The sequence below is a fragment of the Manduca sexta genome, chromosome 9 (genome assembly GCF_014839805.1).
Source record: "Manduca sexta isolate Smith_Timp_Sample1 chromosome 9, JHU_Msex_v1.0, whole genome shotgun sequence".
Taxonomy (NCBI): Eukaryota; Metazoa; Arthropoda; class Insecta; order Lepidoptera; family Sphingidae; genus Manduca; species Manduca sexta.
The window spans coordinates 4,970,432-4,991,756 of record NC_051123.1 but is presented as its reverse complement, the minus strand read 5'-3'; the positions used below and the strand labels follow the sequence as shown (position 1 = coordinate 4,991,756).

At 38.5% G+C, this 21,325-nt stretch overlaps 2 protein-coding genes across 2 annotated transcripts in view; both read right to left on the bottom strand.

The window, feature by feature from the left end:
* Nucleotides 1-605: 605 nt before the first annotated feature.
* On the bottom strand, nucleotides 606-1,837 carry LOC115443273 (zinc finger protein 593 homolog). The gene is given in 3 exon segments (XM_030168621.2): nucleotides 606-1,154; nucleotides 1,156-1,385; nucleotides 1,652-1,837. Coding segments are annotated over 3 exon segments (453 nt in total). The 5' UTR covers nucleotides 1,764-1,837; the 3' UTR covers nucleotides 606-1,043.
* A 1,305-nt stretch (nucleotides 1,838-3,142) lies between these two features.
* The window catches only part of LOC115443281 (clathrin heavy chain), a 33,104-nt gene continuing 14,921 nt past the window's right edge, over nucleotides 3,143-21,325 (bottom strand). The window contains exons 5-29 of the mRNA XM_037436619.1: nucleotides 20,067-20,255; nucleotides 19,385-19,639; nucleotides 18,076-18,272; nucleotides 17,579-17,759; nucleotides 17,243-17,436; nucleotides 16,767-16,993; nucleotides 16,138-16,309; nucleotides 15,235-15,513; nucleotides 14,740-14,958; nucleotides 14,115-14,257; nucleotides 13,644-13,778; nucleotides 12,858-13,080; nucleotides 12,268-12,442; nucleotides 11,883-12,037; nucleotides 9,611-9,835; nucleotides 8,997-9,237; nucleotides 8,599-8,756; nucleotides 8,058-8,225; nucleotides 7,542-7,691; nucleotides 6,925-7,167; nucleotides 6,587-6,701; nucleotides 6,130-6,296; nucleotides 5,529-5,615; nucleotides 5,154-5,280; nucleotides 3,143-4,883 (exon numbers count right to left, since the gene is read on the bottom strand). Coding sequence (XP_037292516.1) covers nucleotides 4,783-4,883; nucleotides 5,154-5,280; nucleotides 5,529-5,615; nucleotides 6,130-6,296; nucleotides 6,587-6,701; nucleotides 6,925-7,167; nucleotides 7,542-7,691; nucleotides 8,058-8,225; nucleotides 8,599-8,756; nucleotides 8,997-9,237; nucleotides 9,611-9,835; nucleotides 11,883-12,037; nucleotides 12,268-12,442; nucleotides 12,858-13,080; nucleotides 13,644-13,778; nucleotides 14,115-14,257; nucleotides 14,740-14,958; nucleotides 15,235-15,513; nucleotides 16,138-16,309; nucleotides 16,767-16,993; nucleotides 17,243-17,436; nucleotides 17,579-17,759; nucleotides 18,076-18,272; nucleotides 19,385-19,639; nucleotides 20,067-20,255 — 4,526 coding nt within the window. The 3' untranslated portion in view covers nucleotides 3,143-4,782. The remainder of the gene's footprint in view (nucleotides 4,884-5,153; nucleotides 5,281-5,528; nucleotides 5,616-6,129; nucleotides 6,297-6,586; nucleotides 6,702-6,924; nucleotides 7,168-7,541; nucleotides 7,692-8,057; nucleotides 8,226-8,598; nucleotides 8,757-8,996; nucleotides 9,238-9,610; nucleotides 9,836-11,882; nucleotides 12,038-12,267; nucleotides 12,443-12,857; nucleotides 13,081-13,643; nucleotides 13,779-14,114; nucleotides 14,258-14,739; nucleotides 14,959-15,234; nucleotides 15,514-16,137; nucleotides 16,310-16,766; nucleotides 16,994-17,242; nucleotides 17,437-17,578; nucleotides 17,760-18,075; nucleotides 18,273-19,384; nucleotides 19,640-20,066; nucleotides 20,256-21,325) is intronic.

The window sequence follows — 21,325 nt, the reverse complement described above, 5'->3', positions numbered from 1 at the left end:
CCAGTGAACTATATGACTGTTTTAAAAATTGTATCAATTCTTCAAGAATTGCATCAAGATCATCTGCAGTTTTTGTGACTCCAAACACTTCTATGACTGATGATTGACTGACATGAAAAAGGCTGTCTTCATCAGATGGTGATGGATTGTATTGTCGTCCCATTGCAAAGTATTTTAGTGGTAAAGCTTTAGAATACATAACATTTTTCGCATGGTAAGCCATGAAGGAACATAATGAGCCTCCCCCAGTCAAATGCAGTCTACTATCAACACTGACTTTAGAATCTTCATTATGGTGTAGAATAAAACTTGTGTCAGGACTTGTGTGTTCCATTCCGCAGCCTTCAACAACCACACTCTTCACAAAATCAGGATTGGAAAACTGAATAAATTTATTTTCTTTGAGTAAATGACTGAAATAGAACTTTGCTCCAAGCTCAAACACTGCTGCATCACCTTTGAGATAATAATTTTCATTCTTTTTAAAGTTGATGATGTTTAGATCTTGTCCTATTTTGAGGTGATTCTTTTCTCTATTACTTGGTTGGTTTAGATGTGTATAAAGAATGGTATTTTCATTGTCTGGTGTTCTTTTATGCAAATAATTTGGTAGCTTCAGAGCTTCAACTATAGCAGTCTCCTCAGCAGACCATAATGGTGATTTAATTTTTTTAATATTGTCTTTGATTAGACTTATTTGAATTTTGTATTTTTTTGTAGTATCACCATCAGGTTCATTTTTAAGAAGCTTGCCTAGTTCTCTAGATATCTCATCCTTCTTTTCATCATACTCTGTTTTCTTTAATTTCAATTTGTCATACACAGCCCATAGGTTATCTAATTTATCTAAATCAAATTTACATTTTCTCCGGTTAAGTTGAGTCTGCATGTAATCTTTGTCTTGGAGGATTGTTGGTATATCAATGTGTGGTATAACAAATACATAGTTTTCAGTTGCTCTGTTACCATTTATAAACAGTGCAGAGTGTCTCACTGTACATGAATTACAGTTACGCACTCTCAATAGCACATTGTTCATGAATTTATGGATCATCATCAATTCTCTTCTTCTTGTTTGGACTAACTTCTTCCAAAATTGTATCTCCGTCTTGATCTTTTAGATCAGGTTTCTCAGTGTTTTGTGTAACAATTTTTTCTTTTTGCTGGTAACTTGAAGTTACCATGACCGGCAGCCCTTTCAGATTCCTCTATACTATAGGGTTCTAGTTCTAACGCCTTTAATCTTCGCTTGTGCACTTTTGTCTTGAAATGTTCTTTGAGAGCTTGGTCGTCGATGAAGTATCGCGCACAGTGAAGGCAGTAATGTTGCGCAGCTCCGGGCACGTCTAGATCCACATCTTGATTTAACAATTTTTCTGCGTTTTCTGAAAAAAAAAAGAAAAATATATGTTTGTTGTTGACATTATGTAAATATTATATTTGGTTAAATTATAAGATAAACGCAAGATTTACGTAGAAGAAATATTTGTTAGATCAGTAATAAAAGGTGATTGGGTGTAATAGATATCATCCGTTATAACTTTGTAAATTAAAAATATTTTTAACCTCGATAGCTTTTACAAAACATAACCTCAAACTGCAATGTTAACCATGCGATAAACAATCAATGCATTATGAAATCATATTTTACCTTCTTTTAGGTCAGTATCAATTTCGTCAAGGTCCTTCTTTCGGTTTCGCACCCTCCACCTTCTTTTCAGATGAGTATCACCACTGTGGTACTTCTTACGTTTATATGGCATGTTGCAAAATATCAATGCGTCGTGCGCGTTGCCAACTTTACGTATTTACTTGGTTGACGTTGTCACATTGACGTTTTAGATTGACACTTGGGTTGGTTCATGGTTGCCATTCGAATTTTAAAAAAATTTAGGAGGTATAAAATATTGGCAGAACCTAAACTCGGCACCTCTTCAGTCAGTTCAGTGGCGATAATGCTAAAAGGTAAGGAAGGTAAAGGCGTCCTTTACTGGGACGAGGTTTCAGACGAGAATAAATAAAAATGCCTATTAGTATTGAGTGATAAAAAAAGCGCCTAGAGCTAATGCACCGCGCGGGGCCGGTCGTATCACGGTGAAGGCCCGGGCAATTGTTAAGTTCTTCGAGGGGCAGCCATTATTTGGTGGCATATGCTACTTACTTCTCAAGTGAAAAATATGCGGCTACTTATATGGATAAATAATACTCTTATTTACTCGTGTATTTCTCGTAAGGAATAACTACCGAAACCGCGGACGAATTGTAGCTAATTATGGAATTTAGGCTTCAATGAATTTCTTACAATTCTCTTAGCTTTAGGATGCTCTTTAATGATATGTGAATGTTAGGCTCTAAGTTGAGTTTAATTTTCCCACTATCGTGAAATTAATTAACAATTAAAATTAATTAAAAAAGTTAACAGAGCCGTGCTTATACATCCGGAATGGCACTCTGAAAGAAAATATTTTTAGAAAACCTACTTACGGCTTTTTTCTATTTCAATAATACTTTATCTCTGTATTAAATTTATTTTATTGCGGCGTTAGGACCAATTAGTATACTTAGAGACTCCGAACTTCGCCGCTCGCTGTCATAAAATACGTGCCACTGCCACTCCTGGCTTACGGGGTTTGCAGTTGTGAAGGTGAGGTAGGGATACTCTCTATATATGATGTATATGTTCGTTCGAAGCTGACAGTAGTTTTTGAATCAAAAAATAAGCTTACAGTTTTACTTAGTTATATCTTAAAAGATGTCAGCATAATCATTAATCGTTACCAAGGCATCATTTCAACCGAGAATCGTCCACTGCTGAAGATAGGCCTCCCCCATTGCGCGCCATAGGGACCGGATCTGGGCCGCCCTCATCTATCAGACCTCTGCGACCCTCACCAGGTCGTCGGTCCACCTCGTGGGGGGCCTGCCTACACTGCGTCTTCCGTTTCATGGTCGCCACTCCAGAACTTTTCCGCCCCAACGACCATCAGTTCTACGAGCAATGTGCCCTGCCCACTTCCACTTGAGTTTCGCAACTCTAAGGGCTATGCCGGTTACCTTGGTTCTCCTGCGGATCTCCTCATTTCTGATTCGATCCCGTAGGGAAACTCCTTTACCAAAGCATACTTAAAATTAAAGAACACAATGAAACTCCGTCTATTTATTCATAATTGTAATATAATCTTACAATAATAAAATTCAGGGAAACAGTATTATACATGAATAAATACAATGCTAATATTAAACAATGAACATCTGCAATTTTAAGTTAATAGAATTTGTTTTATTCCAAAATATGTGTAAACAAATTATAACAACATTATTTATTGTTCATAAATTGTTTATGATAGGAATGATTTGAATGAGTTGTTTTAACATTATCGCGACTGGCGCTTCCAACCGCCACGCTGACGACAGCGGCGCGCCGAGCCGAAACAAACTACGTAACTCCTAACACTAACATTCCGGGGCGCTCTTCGTAGATAAAAAATACTCTACAAAACAACGAAACTGGTATGATTATAAACGCCCCGAGAACGGCACGCATACTACATGCAACTTACATTATCTAAGTGAAGGCATCAATTATGGTGTGGTTACGAACAACGCAAACAAAAGCGACACTCGATACTGGGCCACGTCCACACGTTCGCAAATCACACAAAAATAACAGCGTACCTATCCAGCCTAAACTAAACCTAAACGTAGTAAAGACATTATCATCTGTTCAAAACTATCCCTTGATCCTGTCGGTCGCCCGTGTTTGTCGTATTCAAGCATTATATACATATAACAAGTACTATCTTGGTATTTAAAGATAAAGGCAATTAATCGATAAATTTATCCAAAAAATGGGATACGCAATATTTATTGCACTAGAAAAAATTAATGATAACAAGGCTCAGTCGATAGACTCCACATTCTACGGAACACGACCCATGTCAAACGACGGGCATATTCAATTATTATTAATTAAAAATGTAAATTAAATTGATTCAATTAATTAAATATATCGAATAATTTCAATTAGTTTTAATTTCGGACGTTAGTCGCGGTTAATATCCACTATGTACATACGTTAACATTTTATCTATGCACCTAGTAGCGAATGTAAGCGATGACGACAAATCTATAATTTGGTCACAGCTGTAATAACCATTTACATTTTTGCAGCGGATAGAACCTTTACGATAACCGAGTATATTACAATAAAGTTATTAATTTGTTTATCTAATATTGTATACGTACATTGAACGCGGCATTCTCATAATATATTGTTGAAACATGTACGATTTAACTACGTTAATAAGTAGACATTGTCGACGCGAAGCTCTAACTTGTTACACGCAACTCTCGATTAGATTTAAAAATAAAGCACTTTGTAACGAGAGCTATATACCATTCGAATATATTAATATAATTTGTACACGCTAACAATATACTGCCATATGATCGAAGATCTACTGACGCGACTCTACGTCAGCCCCTACGCGCCCCCGACTCGTAATACTTTCAAACGGACGAAACAATTCTAGTCGGAACCTTAGGCCACGGCGGTTAGAAAAATAAACCCGTCATTTCGTTAAGGAGAACTAAAACTATATTATAAATTTACTTATAATATAACCAATAGTGGTCGAGAGTGCGTAGAGTAGTAATCGTGTGTTGTGTCGCAGACTCGCGCGTTAAACTTGTGACGCGTGGTGGCGTCGAGTCGGCGGGCGCGGTGTCGCACGGCGCTCAGAAGTGAGCGAAGGTCCCCCAGGCATGTGGGGAGACAGTTCCCTACATGCCGTAGCCGTGGTGGTAGGGCGCGGGCGAGGGCGCCTGCGCTGTGTATCCGTACGGGGACGCTTGCGCGGGCACGCCGTACGGCATAGATGGACCTGCGATTACAAACATAGTTCTATTAAAATTTATTTTATAAACATGGTCGTGTTCTCTTCAGGTTAGAAAAACAGTAACATAATGATTAATCTGGTCTGTTATAATTTCGCAAGCATGTGAAGTCTGCCAGCCCTAGCATTAAGTCAGCTTTGTGGACTAAAGTCTGAACCCTCTCATTAGGAGAGGAGGTCCGTGTCCAGCAGTAGGACATATAAGCAGGGGTAGCGTGGTTATAATTATTAGTTTTTGATAAGTGATTAATAACTCACCGGCGGTAAGCATGAGCTGTGGCTCCATGATCATGGCGGGCTTGGCTTCGTGTTCCGCGCTCTCGGTGCTGCGCTTCGCGTCGGCCTCCTCTAGTTTCTCCACCTTCGTTGTCAGTTCTCGCACCGTCTGTAGTTTACAATTTATTATTTTAGTTAAAACTATTATCATTATAAGCATTTTACTAAAAAGGCATATAAAACTTCCGATTAATTTTCTACAACTTGTTAGTCTTGTTTGTGGGTAGTTTAAGAAACACATCTTTTGCATTGACATGTTAAATGCACTACTCAGTCTTGCACAAGCCATCATGTTGCGCGGAACTAAATTTGTAACATTAGTTTTTGAAAAGCATTTTATAGAGTAACACAATTTACCTGAATAAGGTAAGGCATGGCGAAGTCCAAGATGTTATGTCTCCAAGCGAGTTCAATGACGACATCTGGTTTTAGGAGATCATAGCACTGTAAACAAAATACATGCATTCATTTAATAAATAGCAAAATATACGTCACTTTGCCACTCTAGTGTCACAATAATTTTGTATTATTTGTACTAAGTTTTTCAATATTCTAACGCCCTCTATAATCATTTCATGTTGTTCCCATTGACTGATGCATCGACCCGAAATACTGAAGTGGCCACCGAGGAATTTATGACTAGCAAACTGCTACAATAGAAATATTCGACACAAAGATAAACTCTGGCTTTAAGATACCATGATGATTCATGAGATTTTATACCTTTAATTGCCACCGAACACACATAGCAAACTTTTATATCTATACTACTATGTGAAGCTGAAGAGTTTGTTTGTTTGAACGTGCTAATCTCAGAAACTATTGGTTGTATTGGAAAATTCATTTAGTGTTAGATAGCCTGTTTATCGAGGAAAGCTATAGGCTATATATCACGCTAGGGCCAATAGGAGCAGAGTATCAATACATGATGGAAAAATTATAATATTATGACCCGAACCTGGTAAAGACACGCCGAGAAGCACTCATAATTATCCCTCTCGAGGAACCAGTTAAGCAGCTCCTCGGCCACGTCCGACTGGCGCGACTCCGCCGCGTACTCCATCGCGTCCGCGTATAGCGCGTCCTTCTTGCACAGCTCCACGCTCTGCTTCCATCTGTTGTTGCCTGTGAGCATAGTGGTATTAATACTTTGTGTCACGTTAGTTTTAAAATTGTTACATGAATGAATGTTCTAATTGGTTTCATGTCAGTGGCATTATGAAATATAGCCAAGTACGTTAGTTAATAAGTAAATTAGTATTTGCTTAATACTAACTATAAATATAGTACGTGACCTTTATAAATTGGCGAATTTCAAGACGATTTAATTTTGATAACTAATCTATAATCTTTTCAAAATGGAAAAGATGGGAAATAACTATTATACGATTATATATTGTGTGTAAAATGATTACCTTTGTAAAGGTAGGCGGCGATTCTTCTAAACTCGGTGAGTTCGTGTTTCTCCAACTGTTGCGCCAGCGCAATTGTGTCGAAATTGTCGAACGCATCTATCGACGTTCGTAAGCCCTACAACAATTATTATAATTATTTACCACCATAAAACCTAAAAAATATTTTTAACATTATTTTCATAGATTATCAGGAGGGCAGATTACAAAAATGGGAAATGTGTATTTAGGACTTTTACTTTCCCCATTTACAAAAATAGCGTTAGCTTCAAGCTTTTCATTTCGCAGTTACTTTAACCTAGTATTCCGAAGTCATTTTCCAGTAGTATTACAAAACACACCTGATAATCTTCCTCATCGATGAGCAGCGAGTTGAGCGCCTCGTTGACCGCCTTGTTATTCAGACTCTGCACCGATCGCAGGTACGCCTTCACCAGCTGCAGATGCTGCGCCTTGCTGAAGAAAGCGACCGCGCGCGTGTGGTCCATGCGCGGCGCTAGCACCAGAAGCAAGTCGTTCAACAACAGCGGCTTGTAGTCCAGATAGAACTGTATCGCCTTGTAATACAGCTCCATGTTGGCCACCTGGAAATTATGAAATAAATACTTTTAGACTCATTCCAAGATGCAGAGTTTGTGTTATGGATCTACTGTGGGTACTAGATAGTTTTTTAACAGTGTGTCAAAAACATACGCAGGAACGTTAGAGAAACATAACTAGCAAAGACTGGGAAATAGACATCTAAATATATTATGCTACAAATTTATTTAACATTATATGGTATAGGATTGCACTATTGTATCGTTGAAAAGGCTGTAAGATCTACAACTACTTAGAGCTTAGATGTGCTCCATGATGTAATAGTACTTTAGCCTATCACAATATCAGTCACAAATTCCAATTCCAGACAATCAGGTGTATTTTCTGGAATTTAAAAATGTAAATGTTTTTTACTCACTTTAGTGATGATGTCCTTGAAGTGTCCCTCGCGCCACGCCTCGGTCGGGTGCTGCATCATGGTGAGCGCTGCATTGTCGTACTCCTCGTACTTGTCGTAGAGGAACACCAGCTCCGACCATAAGTGGGCTTGTTCTGCTGCACGGAGGACCTGGATGAAAGTAAAACAACCATCAATACATGCCTCTGGCCACAAAGCTTTCAGCGATGGGTAATTGACGCTTGTTTCAATCCTAAAATGCTGGTCATTCGATCTTCAAGACACTTCCAACTTTATTGCACTGGTAGTGATGTTTGGCAAGATCACCGTGCACTGAGAAATGATGCCTTAGAAGTATATATGGTCGTTAAAAGTTGCGATTGTTCATTATACTTCTTGCAACAAAGTAAATGTTGAAACAGATCACATGTTCAATAACTGCTCAATTATTATATAGCACAAAGTGATGTTAGGATCATTGTGAGGTGATAAAATATTCGGTACATTACACAATAAAGAAACCAATAGCTTCCATACCTTAGGAATGTTGACCCTTGACCAAAACAGTTCGAGATGTTCGCGCATCTTCGCTGGCTTGTATTTCGAGTAGAGTATGGCGAGTTCAGTGAACATGCCCATGTGCGCGCGCTCCAGCCCCAGCGCCGCCTCCAGCAGGCTGATCAGCTCGTCGAAGTGACCTCGGTCCTGGAATTTAAAATAGACTTTATTCAATAACTAGAACAGTGGAATCAAAATTAAAAGCATTCTAAGTCACTATTTAAACTGTTGATTGCGATTACAAATACATATAATTTTAGAACTAAAGACTCAGGTTGGTCTGAACAATGAAGTAGCAGTAAACACAATCAATTTACGCCTTACCCTGGTATACAGATCATAATTCTAGGTAAATGGTTACCTAGATTGATGATAGATTCTCTTCTCGATGCATTAGCAAAGGTTCTAACAAAGAAAAGTACGCAGCACACTACTTTCTTACGCAACTATTCTTGTGCAGAACCATGGTTAATACTACCAAGCTTTACTGAATAATTTAGTAAGAATAGCTCTTGTGTACCTGATAGTAGTTGATGAGGTCCTCAAGCTCGTCTGCGTGCACGACGATGTGCAGTCCGCACATCTGCGCGAGCCGGAACTCGCCCGCGTCCACGCACGCGAAGCACACCTCCTTCCACGTGCGCGTAGAGTTCGCCTTGCGGGCGCTGTCCACGGCACCTGATATATGAATCGAAAATATTACCGACAATATTCATTTGTCTAGTATAAAAAAAAATACTTGTAAAAACTTTTTTACTACTAGCAAGTGACATTATCTTCGATTGCCACTTTATTACAAAAAAAATAACTATACGATAAATTATGAACAAAAGGTATTCTAAAATAATATGCTATACATTCTGACCTCAAAAATCTCAGACCTTATGATTATACTGAATCGATTACAGCCCAACGCACCTTGGAATTCCTTGAGGTGGACGAGTGTGATCGCGAGCCGCGCGAAGTTGCTGACATTGTTGTAAAGCAGTTTCGCCGCGTTGTACATCTTGTCGTCGAAGCATCGGTCGCCGATCTTCTGTATGTCGGCGTGGTTCGGCCCGGAGATGAACTCCTCGAGATCGGCTAAGCGTCCGGTACGCGCATATGCGTATATCAGTTCCGATTCTATGTACGACTCGCGTGCCTTCTTGCGGGCCATCTGGGAAACAAATGTTTCTTTAAACGTAGTTCTATATACACACATAATAGTTATAGAAATAGTAAAGGTTTGAGCCATTAAGTCTTTTTGACATCATATAAAAGCACAGCTCACACAAAACTATCTAGTCTGAAGTTTGCTATTTCTCTTGCTGCATTTGCTACCAATGTGACTAAGTTCAGACTGGTTACAAAAGATTAAATAACATCATTGTAAAATTTCAATATAATGTCTAATTAGTACTCACTGGAATAGATATTTTTTTTACCTATTATACCCCTATTATCGACCGTATTTCTAAAGATTCCGATTTGTATTTATTTGACTCTATGTAGTTGTACAATAGTGTTTCATTCTGCATTAAAAACCTTACCTGCAGATATCTGACAAGATCATCCCAGCTCTCTTGCGCGGTGGCGGTGGCGACCACGTCCATGTACGCGGAGGGGTCGTCCGCTTTGATGTAAGAGTCGATGGCCTCCTTCACCAGACCCTGTTGGAGCTGCGCCTTCGCCAGCTGCGACCACACGCCGGGCTCGTTGCAACGCTCGGCGAACTCGTAAGCACGTTCTAGATCTTTCACTTGTTCTATCAACACCTGTAACATTATATTATAAGGTGATTTTCATTAACTACTAACTTCATACTATTAAATTCAATAAGTCCATTTAATATTATTATAAACCACAGAAATATGTGGAAATACAAATTATTTTTATCTAAGTGATTGCCGACTGTGTCAGCCCTTTTACAATGTGACATAAGGCGACAAGAACATCCGTGTCGTTTATCTGTAATTGGTCAAAAGACCGATATGAGAACTAGCAGGTGATTCTTTCAACCAATCAAAGTGAAACGACAGCGAAGTTCGTTTCTCGTTTGTTACCAATGACTAAATATAAAGAGGACAGGCCTCAAAAATTAGCTATATGAATAAGTTATATTTATGTTAGGCAAATCGACGCAGAATTGTCAATATATATGTCTATCTCCTTTACTCAAAGCTTATTCGGAACGCAACAAAAAAAGACAAAAATAATTGCTTTCTTCGAATATGGCACTATTTCGTTTACTTCAACACACTGGGACCGCCTTGCGGCAGAAACGCCTTTTATTGCAGCCCAGTCAGCAAGTACATGTAGTGTCAGACGATGTAAACAAATCTTCATAAATATTGAATTTAAAGTAATATAATCATATTCTCAATTGTTCAGTGTGTTTATTAGTGTATTTGTTAAGTTTCGAAAATGACTCAGTGTTGTGTGAAAGGATGCAAATCGAATTCACGCAAGAAAGACCCCGAAATATATTTTCATAGGTTAGTAACTGTTTTTACCGAAAATTAGCAAATATCTTTGTATATTTACTTTTTGGATTTGTTTTTATCAATTAAAATGATATGTGGATCTGGTTTGTTAAGCTTTGGACCCTTTTAGGCGTGATTTATACACATTAAAATCATTATGTTTGTTTACACACGAGCTTAGGGATGGGTGGGTGGATTTGTTTAGAAATTATTGATATCGATATTTTAACAGACGCCCGTTTATCAGTTACGGTTTTTGTCTTTGAAAGAATGTTAAGAGCACACATCAATATTGTATTATCCAGAACGACAAACTAAGTGAAATTAGAATATTTTTTTAAGATAACCAAAAAATTTAAAAACCAAGGCAAAATGAATTGAGAATATTGAGCGACGTGATTGGAATCCTACACCAAATACATATTTCTTTACATTTTGAGAAGATATGCATAAACCACACGTTTAATTAACGCGAGTAAAGATAACTGTTTTCCAACAATATTCCCGATAAGTAAAATAGTAATGATTATTATACTTCACCTAATAGTAATATTACTTTAATATATTGCTATGAATAAAATTAGAATTGTTACATAAAAGAATAGATAAACATAAAAGAAACAACATAAAGATGAAATGTAAGATATATTTTTACAATTGGCGGTCTTATGTTTCGAGCAACCTTTGCATGCACGGAAATAGATACATAATCATATTGTTGTTATTGCAAATAATTATTATAATTGATTATCTTAACCACCATCTTTACGCTCATTGATTTTAGTTTGCTGAAACATGGTTATGTTTCTCGATCAAAGAGCATAATAATAAAATAAAATAAAATCAACCAAATAATTGCTGACTACGCTATCTTATTCCATTTATCATGTATTAAGTAAATATGTTAATCTGTAACTTAAATTTTTAGCAAGGAATAGTGCAACATACAAATATAGATCAAACACAACTGGATGTTTGTCACAACAGGTACTGCTTTCTTTAACAATTGTTACTTATAAATCAGTTTCAGTTTGTTTGTTTATATTATGGTTTGTTATATTTATATTATGGTAGAACCTAACCCTTTTCGTATTTGATCTTTTTGGGCTTGTTTGTCTCTCTTTTAATTCTTCGATGTCGATACAAAATTTTCGGTACTAGCATATCACTATTGTAAGGGGCGGAGTCGGCGCCATTTTATGCATTAAATGTGCCGCATGTCACGTGACCATATTACCCATCCTCTATACTCTTTAATCATTGTTTGTTACACTGCATTCTAGAGTAGCTGAACTTGTTTTATAAAGCTGTATGTATATGGTACTATAGTATATCTCACCTGAATGGCGGAAGTGTTGACGTCGAACTTCTTGAATATAGCGAACGCCTCCTCGTAGAGTTCGTTGTTGATCGCAATGTTCGCGATGTCGGGCGCGTCATAGTTGTCCAGTCGGTTGATGTACTCCATTACACGGGAACGGTCCGCTTTGATGGCTGTAAAGTATTACGTAAAATCAATTTACAGGTTCCAAGTGAGTATAAGATGCGGGCATATTCCCTTGTTCAAGGAAAGCTTTTTAATTAAACAGGCTGTTAAGACTGCATGTAGTTATATCATTATTATTTTGACAAAATTGGTAGCCACTCTTAAGAAGCCGACAAAGTATCGACAATACTTATAATGTCATACATAACAATTACTTTTTTACAATATGTCTAATTACCTGTAAGAATCAAAAGATTCTGCAGATTCCTGTGGTCAGAGAACACTGAGTTGTCCAGGACAATCTTCTCCAACAACTCAATGAGTTCATTCGGCAGGTCAGCGGTCATGAACGCCTTCACGGTCACCGAAATATCTTCGGGATCTTGCGTTTCGGAGAGAGCCGTTTGCACCACCTACAAGAGATATACAACAAAATGTTAACATTGGTAATTCTAGAGATGATAGAAAACTACTTGAATGGAACTGAATTTCTCTGTATTGTATGTATTGTTCATATTATTTTCATTTTAATGGAAACTATGTATTTTTGCCGGTACGACGTTTTGAATATTACACCCACTTACCAGAACACTCTGTATATATTATTTAAAGGTATTATCAGATGGTAGATACTCTCAATTTTGCACCGTTTTACACTAGTTGATTGCGAGATGTATCTTCTACTATTTCATTACAAAAATTTTTTGGAGCTCATATTTACAGTAACATTCAACTAACGAGAATAGCAAGGAAAGTAAAATAAAAATATATATTCTCTTTTTAGGAAATAAAGACATTTTGATTTTGAAACCAAACACATGAACATACCTGATCGATAAGCTGTCGCTTGAAGGGATTGGACTCGGCGAGCACTTCGAGCCAGAGGTCCTGGTCGCGGCGGCGCACGAGGTAGCGCGCCTGCGTCTTGAACAGCGAGTTGTCGTTGCAGACGGCGATGAGCTCGCGGTCGCACTGGCCGCGCTCGTACGCGACGCACGCCAGGTGCGGGTCGCGCTTCTCGCAGTAGCGCCCCACCACGCGCGAGTCGTACCTGGGAGTGAGTTATTTATAAAAAAATCGCATCCATGACACTATCAAAGAACTTTGTAACTATAGTATGATATGTTTTAATGGTATTTCTAACTTTATTATCTATTTGAATGGTACGATTATGTTCTTTTACTTTACCGAAAACGTGTGGGGGTTGAGGTACTATCTGATGTTGTAAAATACAGACATATGATTTTAATACTTAATTTTTAACGCAGTCCCATATATCCCAAAAATAAGTCGTTTTTCATATAGTCAATTATAATGGTATTATAAATCTATAATTTCTAAACAATGTATGAACTTGCCTCAATGTTAGGAACCAATATACAAATCTATACTAATATATAAAGTTAGATATTTCTTCTTTTGAACACATTAATCTCAGAAACTACTAAATCGACTTGTTTTTTTTTCATTAATATCATGCTATACTCTCAACTACTATAGGCTACATTTAATCCCGGGAAAATATAAAGTTGAATATTCAGGAAAAAATAATTCACACGGGCGAAGCCTCGAGCAAAATCTGGTATTTACAAAAAAACTTAATGATTCACTAACCATTGATTCTCCTTGAGGAACCGTTCGGGGTTGTTGTTGGAGTCGATGTATATCTTGGCGAGCGCGTTGTGTGTGGCGGGCTCGGTGCTGCCCTCGTGCACGCGTGTCTCCAGCCACGGCAGCAACAACTTCAACCTGCATCAGACAAGTTTATCAGTCATATATTTACATGGAAGTAAATCACCGTCTCTCAGATAAATTTTTGTAAGTACTATAAGTAATAATTCGCAATATACATAAATTGTAGTATGGTAATTTTTTTGGCTCTAAAAAAAACAATTGATGAATTTATTTGAAATTATTTACAGTTGACGATTTTTTTTTAAATATTTAACTCACTATTCATATTTATAGTTTTGATCTGTTAAAAAATTACCTGTGTATGGGAAACGCAAGCTCCGCGAAAGCGTTTCATTCTAAATACAAATATTTGAATGTTGTAGCAGTATGTAACATATTGCATAAACGCACCTGTTTCTCTTCTCGACTTCAGCGACAAGTTCGTCTGTGGAGAACTGTCCACGAACCACCAGGATCAGGTTCTTGATGATGTCTTCGGCGCAGTCCACGTCGAGGAGACCGCCGACGACCACAGGTAAGCGAGAAGGATTCACCTAGAGAGTGAGGTATTGTAGCCCATGAAAGTATGGAAAAAATTACAGCCTTATGATTTCTTTTTATATGATCATATACTATCGTCATCAGGCACGCGAAGTTCACTGCTGAAAAAATAATTAGGCCTCTCCTAACGATTTCCAGGCTAACTTATCAGAGAATGGTTGCATTTAGCAATATACTATAATATTTAAGATCAGTTCAGTGGAACAAGTAGTAGTTCTGCAAAACATTAAGCTTAATGCCATGCTTATGCCGTAATAGACGGTCTATATCCATATTGGACACAAACTTATCTCTATTAATACAGAATACCCAGTAGTTATACAAAGTCCATACTATTAATAATCATTGACCTAACACCAAACAGAATAATAATGTCGACTGCTCTGGGATAATCATCTTAATCGATACTCTATCTCGAAGCAAGCATTATATCTTAGATCACAAGAACCAATAAAAAATATTAAATAATACCAACCTTCTGCACATAAATCTCGATGTACTTCTGCAAGCTGTTCCTGTACAGATACAGCACGAGGTCGTGCACGAAGTCGAAACGGTCGCACACGATGATCAGCGGCAGCTGGTCGGGCAGCTTAGCTTCCTTCAGGAAGTTCTTCACTCGCTCAGCGTTGTAGCAGTTCGACTCGCGGCAGATGCGCTCCACTTCCTTGATCTGACCGGTCTTGCATGCCGCCTGTAGGTGACCAAAAAAGTTATAAGTATGTTTTCTAACATTGTAATATATTTCAGTTATAGAACTAAATGTTGGTCCAAAGAAGCTAGGCTGACGGTAAGTACCAATTAAAATAAATAGTAAGGAAGACAGCAGTCACCCTTTTTTTTATTCTAACAAGGCAATGACTTCACTCACATCAGATGTTGAAATAAAGCCTAAGGATTATTTATTCTTCATTAGCAATTTTATTTCAATGCACATTCATTCTCAAATTCTAAATTCAATAAAACGCACCTGAATGTACTTGAAGTGAACCTCGGGATCTTGGCTGAAGTTCACAATCGAGCCAAGGAAGTAGAACAGGCCCTCGTAAGTCTTGAAGCTCTCGAACAGTTCGATGAGCGACTTAGTCGTTAGTTGCTCGTGGTATTTGGTCGCAATCTGCACGCAGATCTGCAGGTTCTGACGAATGTTCGCTTGAAGCATGGCTTTCAGACATTCGAGGGAGTCCTCCACGGAGAGACTGCCGAAGTACGATACTAGCCAATCTGCTGGGAGTAAGTGAGTGTGAACCTGTGAAGAGAAAAAATCACATGTGAGTATCTATTGTTTTCAAACTGTTACATTGAATAAATTTATTAATTTCAAACATGTAATTGATTTCTAATTTTTAAATAAGCTTAAAACATAAAGTACTTCGTCCGTCCAAAAAATACTAACTTTCACTACTAAAATGATGATTTATAAAGACCCAATATTTTAACAAAATTAAAAAATCAATTACACAAAAATAATTTTCCCAATTTTTCAAGTGTTTTCGACCTTATTTGAGCGATCATTGAGATTGTTTTTCTATTCGAATAACTGAAAATTTCTGTTCTACATATAATCAATACCATGCTACCCGCAGTAAAACACGTGTTTATAAAAACCCCTTTCTAGCTTGCGAGAAAATGTACACCGCATTGAAATAAAAAAAACATGTATCATCAGGGGCCCTTATTCTGTATGTAGTGTAAACGCATAACGCAGCCGTGTCATGTTAACTTCGAGAAATGTGCGTGGAATGGTATTCTGTAAGCCAAATTTCTATAGTCCTAAACATGATGCGTTGTGTTACGTGCTTGTTACGCACTGTTAAAATAACGTGCGGGATAGAGAATAAAGCCCCAGGTCGGGCAGGGGAGCGGTACGTACGACGGCGCGCTTGATGTCGTAGAGGTCGGTGTAGTGCTCGAGCGCGCGCTGCAGCAGGCCCGCCTTCTCGCACAGCTGCGCCACGTGCGCGCGGTCGTAGTGCGTGAACATCGTGTTGCCCAGGATCGCGTCCGCCACCTGCGGCGCCGACATCAGGTTCATCTCCAGCAACCTGTAGACACGCAACACAATGTTACCACGTGTTACCAACAAAGCGCGTCATTAAAGGTTGGTAAGAAACACGAGGAAAACACATGTTATTGGAGAAAGTTTTTACGTTTACAATATATTTAGACGTAGCACTAACGGCATATTTTGAACGCGTAGAATACGCGCTTCAAGAAACTGTATATTATGTTGTGTCATTACTTGGTAGAATCGCGGCATATCACGCGAAATCTTAGTCAAAACAGGGCAGTACTTATACATACGCTTGATCTCTGCACAAGTTCAAATTTGTCGCATATGTAATAAAGTAATAAAAAAAAATGTGCTTTGTATGAGGCAGTTTTGTATCTGCGATGCACAATCTGAAGGAAGTATTATAAACCACCACGAGCAGGGAAAAGTGATGGAATCTACTAAGCCTCTATAATTATATACAATTTAGCATTAGATTTACCACTTACCTAGTCTGCAAAGGTCCTTCCTCGGGACGGTTGTTCTTCAATGCGTCGAGTAGGAACGCAGTGCATTGCTGCACCATGTTCTGTTCCATGAACACGTCTACGATTTGGTTGATGTCTGCGAGTGGGGGGTCCTCAGCCACCAGCATGCCGGCGAATCCGGCCCCTTGCTCAGGGTTGGTGCGCATCACAGACCGCAACAAGTAGATGTAGTCTGGTGTGTAGCCCACCTGGGAACAGATTGATTATGTAAATGTAAAATTCCTAGTACAAAAGATTTATATTGAAATTTCGAACTTCACATCGAGATAGGTTAGGTTAGGTTGGAATCAGCGGATTCAGCACTATGAGTAGCATTGTCTCTCGTAAACCGAGATGCATTAATAGTTTTTATGGATAGCTTAGACGAAACGTATCGATTCCACGCTTAATTAGACATTTATCTATATACCATTATATTATAAAAAGATTATCATTACCTTTTTAGCGTACAAGACGATTTTCTGAAACTGTCCAGTCTCAGCGAAGCACTGAATGACCTTGCTGGCGACGTTCGCACGAAGGTATACAGACAGCGCTAGCGTGGGGTCCACTTGTTTCACCAGGTCACCCAACTCTTCAGAGCATTCGAGCTTCTCTTCTTTCAACCATTTCTCCAAGAGTTGCTTGCGGCCTGTAGGCAATAGGCATGATTAGACTTTTATTTTTTTCTATTGAATTAAATGTTATATGCTAGTTGTTTACTTGACTACTATATATCTATATCTTGGAACAACACCCTTCTATAAACTTTAAACTTTTGTTGGTGATGGTACCTTGCAGTAAGACGGGCCGGCAGAGCTCGAGCGACTCAAACTTGTTGAGCTGCGCCTGGTCAAGTAGAATGCCGAAGTACTGCAGCAGCGGCGAGGTCTGTCCGGGCTGCGTGGGCACCTGCTGGAAGCGCTGGATCGTCTGCGGCGTGCGCAGGATGCCGCGCGGGGCCATGGCAGCCACCTGCACAGGAAATACCACTTCATTACCGCGGCTTCAAACCCGAACAGTTAGGCATGGTCGTAATAAGTGCATTCATGATTAGCTGATCTAATTATATATCCATACTGTGATGATCAAGCGCCTATGGTTAAATCAGGCACATATTTTAGAATTATTTTTTAAAGAAAACAATTTTTTATGATGATCTACTTAAACTTATTTATCCCAAGTAAACCACAAGGAATCTCATAATTCACATCCCAAGCACACTTCCATTCAATTCACTTCACCAATTAACACATCACCTATAACTTCTATAGTAAAGTAATCTAATGACCTTAGCCGCTTCTCCATACTGTCCGTTAGTGAACAGCATATTGAACTTGCGCACGAACAGCTCCTCGGCGCCGGCGAGGTTGTTCCGCACGGCCAGTCGCAGCGCCAGCTCAGGGTTCTGCAGCACGGTGTTGATGTACGGCACTATGGAGTCTTCTTCCACAGTCACGGAGAGGACTTGACCTTTGCGGTTCACTCCTACACAGATAAGTGAGAAATTTAAGTGCATCAAACAGCACGAGTTATGAGCTCAGACGAATATAGATAGAGGTCCTTTCCCATCCTCCCCCTATGTATCCCTTTCTACGAATCCTATTTTCCCTCCGATCCCTAGGCCCCGGCAGTCGTTAAGCCAGAGAAAACCAGTGTACCTTTCGATGGTTTCCCCTGGTGTAGACTACAGGGAAGCCTATTAAAAATTTAGAAAAAAAAATCATAAGGGGACGTAAGTCCGCGCATATAAAAACTGAACGTAAGTGTTTGGTAACTGAATGGCACGTATGAGCCAATAGAAAACGAGCATCGATTAAAGAACCAATCGCGCGGAACTTCGGCACATTTGACGTCACATCGACCATCGCGACATCACGAGTGTGCCCACCACTCGTGCCTTTAACTTCACTGAATATTAAATCTCTCGAATACGTAGTTCATTTTGTCTCCAAGTTTTCTATAGAAGGAAGTTGACAATTATTAATATTAACTTCTCTCTTTATATTTGATTAATTTCGTTAGAGGCTAAAATTAGTGTTACTCGTAAATTGCAACGCTCGGTGTCATAAAATGCGTGCCACCGCCAATATCCTATAGGAGTAACATTATTTCTCCTGAATCTATCGAATGAGAGAAATCATCATAATTTTAATGATATGGTCTTAAAAAAGCGTAAGGAAGTATGAATAGCCACATGCATGTCGCGTGCGATGGACTACACTTTGCATGTCTCATGCAATATTCTGAGTATGGTGAAACGCATTACGTCTATTACACACGAAGTGTCTGCTTCGTAAGAATTAGCTTCCTAAATATGAAAAAAATAGCATGATCTACTTTTCAACCAGTTGCTAAGAGCTTAGGTTAAAATCGAAATAAAAATATTTTTAACATTTTATCGCGATTTTTGTATTTCAATTTCCTCCCAACATTTCATAGACTGTATGTTTCAAAGCTTTTATCTTAGCTCGCATATCCGAGATATTTCTTTAAACTCGTAAGCAGACCGCAAGCTACACTACGTGAGGTGAAATAGTTACTACCAACTTGGTTTACTGGTAAAAACTTCTAGAATATTCTACTTACTAAACACTTACCAATAATACCGCCGGTGGCCTCGTGCGGCGCTGTCACGAATATCGTATCGGACGAGATGCGGTTCATGTAGATGCATGTTCCGGTCTCTATGTCGTACATATGTATGTAGCCGTATTTGGTGATCAAATATATGACGTCATACTTCGGCGACACCTGCATCGCTACAGGGAAGTCGTTCTGCGCCTCCGCCGGGAAGAAAACGTCGACGGCTTTCTTCGGGAACGGTTGGTTGCCAGCTGGTGTTTGGCCAACCTCTGTGGGACAAACGTTTGATCAAATACGATGATGGAGTTCACCAAGTCGCAGACGAAGATAATGTGTTTTATTTATTAAGAATTAACAACTACGATTTTTTTTTGAATCGTAATATAGATTATATTAGTATTATTAAGTACATGTTTACTGTACCTCACAGTTTGTACACAGAAATAAAATAAAAAAAATTAAAGACTTGATTAGGATAGAGCGATTTTGTTTTATTTTGCAGCCCATCAAAATCGGACTCCTCTCTATTCTTCTATTTAATTAATTCCGTTACAAGTTAAGACTAAGTGCTCCCCGGGACTCATCGAACTTCACCGCTCGGTCTCATAATGTGTACCGCTACCGATCCCTGGCTTAGAATAATTGCAGTGATGGGTGTAGGGGCCTCTCTTTCTCTTTTTTTCTTCAAAAACTCACCGATAATATGCAGCTTGCCGCCCTGCGTCGTCCTGACGGCGAAACAGAACAACGTGGATGGCTCAGCGTTGCCCTCCGCCTTGAACGTGGCGAACGACGCCGCGTGCCCCTCTATAGGCTGCGAGCACTTGCGCTCCACTGAGTACAACTGCATCGCGCCAACCACGCGGTTTTGTTGCGCTGAGATACCTGTTGGAAAGGATAAGTGTGATAAAACACATCATATTATATTAAATATTTTAAATTAAAAAAAGAAATTATTCAGAAACGATCTGGCCTGACTTTAAAAAAAAAGGAGAGTATTCCCAACTCAAAAGCCGGCAAAACATCTCTATATCTTCTGGTATGGCAGATTTTTAGTAACGACAATGATGACCAACTATGAGGTGAACCGTATGCTCGTTAGCCTCCTTATATCATAAAAAAATAGCTTAAACTAGGTGAGGAACAGGGAAGCGGTCTATAGTCAGGTGGCATTAATTGGGGATGATTAAAATTAAGGCGTTAGTGATGACAGTAGAGTATTGCGTCTAATAGCCACTCACCGCCAATGTCAACAAATGTTCCCAGCTATTGTTTTCGATCCGAGCGCGAAAATTGACTACACAAAATAAACTTTCGACATGCTTACAAATGATTTTGACTGATCTATTCCCGGTATCGGATCAAAGATCAAGATTGAGATCGTTTATTGAAAATGGCGGTTAGCCCGTCTGGTTTATTTGGACAGATAAAGTTATAAAATTATAGTCAGACAGGAAATTTTAACTTCTTTGTTGGGATATCGGTCGATGATTATCTGAATTATAAACAATATTCGCGCCATAAATCAAACACATAGGGTAAATACAAAGAAAATATTGGATTATTAGTATCAAATATAAAATTGTAGTAGTTAAAAACATGTTTGAAAAAAGAATTACACCATCAAAAACTTAATAATTAGAATAAGTGTCAAGTGGTTATACAACAATAATTTTATTGTTATTTATACCATGAAGTAAAATACACAGCTTATAATATTGGAAAATTTGTCTCAAAAATTCTCTTAGTTAAAAATTAAATTGCACCGTCAGAAACATAATAAGTATCTTATAATGTTCAAATGTAAATAACAATACTGTTATACCATGAACAGGTAACATTTTTAATGTTTTCTAGCATTTGTCAATGATCAATGACATCACTATGAATCACCATGACACAGAAATTACTCAATGCTAACAATTATGTACTATGATTGTATTAACAAAAGTTAT